Source organism: Homalodisca vitripennis, chromosome 4, assembly GCF_021130785.1.
Source record: "Homalodisca vitripennis isolate AUS2020 chromosome 4, UT_GWSS_2.1, whole genome shotgun sequence".
In the NCBI taxonomy this organism is placed as follows: Eukaryota; Metazoa; Arthropoda; class Insecta; order Hemiptera; family Cicadellidae; genus Homalodisca; species Homalodisca vitripennis.
In genome coordinates, this window is record NC_060210.1 from 86,708,848 (window position 1) to 86,713,572 (window position 4,725).

Genomic DNA, 4,725 nt, shown 5'->3' on the forward strand with positions numbered 1-4,725 from the left:
CTTACGTCTCGTATTAGAGCAACTAGTCATTATATTATATATTAACTCAGAGTAAATACTTAAACAGTGCGACAATATAGCTAAATTAATAATTCTTAAAACGTTTCATAATTAATAAGTAAAATATATTTGTGCTATATTATTATACTGTGATGTGGAATATTCAAATTATATATTTTATTCATTTGCACTATCTTTATTTGAAAGTAAAAATAATTCATGTTTAAAATTTTGATAACAACTTCTTTTGGTTTTTACATTTATAAAGCAAACAGATGAGCCAGCATTGGTTTCGATTTCAATTTTCTACAAGTTGGAGTTAAGGTCCTACTAATCGTGTACAGTATATTTTCAATGTGTCTTTCAAATTAGAAGTTTAGGCTAAAAATACTCTAATTGAAGGAAACCTAATTTGAATGACTAAGACTAATGATAAAACTATGAATCGTGTTACTGATTTGGTTTATATTGTAATAAATTTTATTTAATTATCTGAAAGGAGTAGGTAAGGTCTTCTGAGATAATGGACAAATTTTATTCAAGCACTTCTGATATTGGTACTGATATTTTTCTGATATTTACTTACAACTCTTTGTCTTGTACCTGCCGGAACTACGGAGACGACACATCACACGGACAGTGATGGTCCAACACGCCGATCAATTAGGCAGTGAGAGGGGGGGGGGGCGCGAAGTTAAAGCTCTCACGGGAGGAGAGGGGCAGCCGAGGTGTGGATCCATAGGGAATGAGCGCGTCGCTTTTGTTTACATAGGAGCTTTCTCCTCTGACGGAAGGCGGAGGTACGCCAAGAATAAAAAGGAAGATCGGAAGATTAAGCATCACACTTAAGGTTCGGGTATTGCAGTGAACGTGTGTAGCGTAGACAGTGCGGTGACAGTACAGTTGGTGCAGGATGAATCCCAGTATGTTGTTGTTGATCTTGGTCCCCCTAGTGAGTGCGGCGGTCGTCGACTTCAGGCCTGAAGAGAATGAAGTGATCGGAAGAAGTGCTGACTCTAGTGGCGGCTGGAAGCTGGTCTCCAAAGTGATGTCTGACTGCGGATCCGAGGATGTAAGCGAGGTCATGAACTGCCTCGGAGTCAAGGCCGTTGCTGTCCTCGACCGTGCCGCGAGGATGGGCAACATCGAGGTCTACTCAGGAGTCACCCTCAGCAAGAACACCGAAGTCCCCGAGGACGGCAGGAATGGACGGGCTCTCCTCACTGAGACTGAGATCACCCAGAGTCTCCCCCAGGATCCTACTGCGAGGACCGCCCGTGTCATGGACCTTCTGTATGACGCTACTGTCAGGTTCCTGCAATCTCACACCCTCCAGTTCAAGCTGCCACAAGGTGCCCCCGAGTCCTTCTCACGTGCTCTGGAAGAAGGTTAGTTTTTTTTAAATTTGTAAAATAGTGGATTAATTATTTTCAATTATTTAAATGATAACAGTTTTTACAGTATAAAATAGTTTGCAATATATAACTTACCTACATAAAGACTTTTTTAAGTAATCTACCACTCAATAATTATATTTCAATATTTAGTTCAAATTTTATTTTCAAATGTCATAAGTAAATTAAATTATTACTTTTATTTTGTTAAGCATATTAATAATAAAAGTTTTAAGTTTTCAACTAAACCAAATGAATATATATACATATAGGTTATATATATATATATATATATATATATATATATATATATATATATATATATACTGTACATAAAGGTTTCCATTAAGGCTTTATGTAAATGATACTCAAAAATGTATATGTAATAGATGAGTAATAATTGTGGTTATTAAAACATATTTAAGTTAGAACTAAGTTGTATCTGGGTGCGTCAAGATACAACCAAGTTTGTATAGACTAACTTAAGCAGTCTTAATTTATTTTCAATATGGATACTCTATTTCCATTGTCAGCCTTTTACTATTCAAGTGGTCTAATTTTTATCCAAAAAGCGATCAACAAACGAATCTTACGAAACAATCAACATTTCATTTCACAAGAAATATATTTCAATTTTTTATTTTTATTTCTAAAACAGGTGCGCCCCGTATAGTCTAGCTAGACTGTGTATTTTCTAATGTAAAACACTAAATCAAATTAAAAGTCAGATATTTTATTTAGAAGTATGATTAAATATGTCACTTAGTCACAAAAAAACTAATGAAATAATACAATGATCCAAAGAATTTCATGTTTTGAAGAATACTTGTGATTATTCTATATAGAATAATACTAAGACAATACGGAACCTTTATTCTTCTTTGATAACATTGATCAAAGTATTAATCTTAGTCGAACATTCTGATTCCAAAGTGGGACAGGACTATTAATCAACGGAAATGAAAGATCTCTAATGATTTGTCAGAGGGAGAAAGTCGAGTGATAGGCTTGCCCCACATCGGCCCCTATCGTGCGATACCATTGTCTCCATAGATTGGTTAAAACGGAAATAATTAAGACTAAAAGCATTGCGCAGTCAGAACTACGCAGAGAGACAACAACGGTCGGTCGTGCAGGTGTCGTGGTCAAGTCCGTTAGACCATCACTTAGCGTTGCTGTTTTAACGCTAGTCGTTCACCGTTACCTTTAGTTAGCATCCTCATCTGTCCTTGTTAAATGTTGTCGATCATTCAACCATAATATAGAGAGGAATGACTTTTCTGCTCTGTACAACATCATACACTGAAGAAGTAGTACAAGTATTCAAATAGTAGAAACTGTTATTTCCCACGAAAGATTTTTATTGTTTTATACACTTTTAATGTTTTAATTTAATTAGTAGGAATTTCCATTACAAACTTTGCTAATTTTCCTTTACAAATTAAATAATCTGTCAAGGTCTCTAACATTGATACTGGAATAATATGAAACACGCCGTAGTTTGTGAAAGTAATTAACTCTTGAATGGCACATGCGATACTAGGGTAAGCATGGGCTGAGCCATGGTCAGTGTCAAGGTATAAACCAGTCACGCGGAGAGAAGTTATGCAAGAGAAAGTGGCCGAGATCAGGAGGCTGAGACATCCGGAAACGGGTTTCCACGCTCTGACGAAAGTGAATTTCTACGTAATACCTGAACAGGTTTACACTCAACCCGGATAGGGTCATTACCCCGAGAGCGCACTTTCTTGTTGCACCATGAGTGTAATAACTCGTGTCTTTTTTCATTAGTACCATACTAACTACTAACATTAAAGAATTGATTCCAATACAATCACTTGAATTATTTACTGCTTAACAAATAAAAATCGTGTTAAATGTACAAAAATAAGTATAACTTATTCTGTTGCAAACCTCAAAATAAATACGCTCTTATTCCTTTATCTAACTATTTTTGCAGGCCGTGGCAAGCTGAAGAAGAAGCTGTTCCCCATCATCGCCCTGGTTGGTCTGAAGCTGTTCGCCGTCATCCCAATCATCCTGGGAGTCATCGGCTTGGTCGCCGCTAAGGCCCTCATCGTCGGTAAACTGGCCCTCATTATCTCCGGAATCATCGCTCTCCAGAAGTTCTTGGGACAGGGTGGTACTTCCGGTTTCAGCTACTACGGAAAGAACCCCGTAAGTAAAACATATCTCCATGCTATTTTGATGATTTTTGCTTTAACTCATTATAAATTTAACATGTATTCTAATGACAAATTAACAGTTTTGGTTCAAAAAGTACTGTTCCTTTTTAACCTAATAATTAATTTACTTTATTGAATGATTACAGTGCATAGAATAATGCAGATGGTACTTTTAGTATATATTATAGTTATTTATTTTAATTAACAATATTGAGTTAATAAGACAATTCTGATTAAAATTTATCCGTGGTTTGTACTATACTTCCTTCTTAAGATTAAAAAACCTTTTTTTATTTGTGAATTAAACTTTATTTAGATACTTGTGCATATTACAGAAAATAAACATTTGCTTTTAATTCCAGTTGGGTGGCAGTGACTGGTCTTCTGGAGGATCATCTGCCGGCTGGAGCACAAGTGGAAGTGCAGGCTCTGGAGGCTACACCTACAGGAGAAGTCTGGAGGACGAGGCTCAGAAGTTGGCGTACAGCGCACACGTCCCTGAGGACGAGACCAATGCCCAGTGACCACTGTGACCACTCCTCATCGGTGCCAAATAACTCGACAAGCGCTCGGTCTTAGTTACCTCTTCTACGAACGAATCTTTTTTCTTCCATTCCTTGCTTAGGAAGAACTTCAAAGGAATTATTTATCAGATTAAGTAGCATCTTTAGTTAATCTATTGTATATAGACTCTACACCTCCCATAGTATAACGCTTCGTGTTCTGTAGTGTAGTCTTTGTCGATGGTACAATGAGCGACCGATGGATTTGTAAAACTCTAAGAGTTGTTGTAATTTTGTTATTTAATTTCTAGTTTTTAAGTCATATTTATTGTTTTTTTCTATTTAAATAAAACATGATGAACATTTTATTATGTATGTGTGATTTCTTACCTAAATAAAAAAATTACTGGATCTGCAGGTGTAATTGTAGAGGAATGCAAATAAGGTTTAAAAAGTATAATAATATAACGTCAAAATCAATTTTTACATACACTTTTATAAGTGCAGTATCATACCAATATAGGTTTTCTTAGTACTAAAAACTTGAAGCTTTTATTAAATGATAATTTTGTTTGAATAAAAGTAACCGTGAGGCGGAAAAAATAATTTATTTCAGTTTTCGATGTATGCAATTGGACAGTT

The 4,725-nt window shown here is 35.7% G+C and overlaps 1 protein-coding gene across 1 annotated transcript; it reads left to right on the forward strand.

Moving 5' to 3' along the window:
- The first annotated feature begins 745 nt into the window (after window positions 1-745).
- On the forward strand, window positions 746-4,439 carry LOC124359692. Its single transcript, XM_046812637.1, has 3 exons — window positions 746-1,388; window positions 3,355-3,572; window positions 3,943-4,439. Exons 1-3 carry the CDS (start codon window positions 914-916, stop codon window positions 4,102-4,104), a joined length of 855 nt encoding a protein of 284 aa, XP_046668593.1. The 5' UTR covers window positions 746-913; the 3' UTR covers window positions 4,105-4,439.
- The last annotated feature ends 286 nt before the right edge of the window (window positions 4,440-4,725 follow it).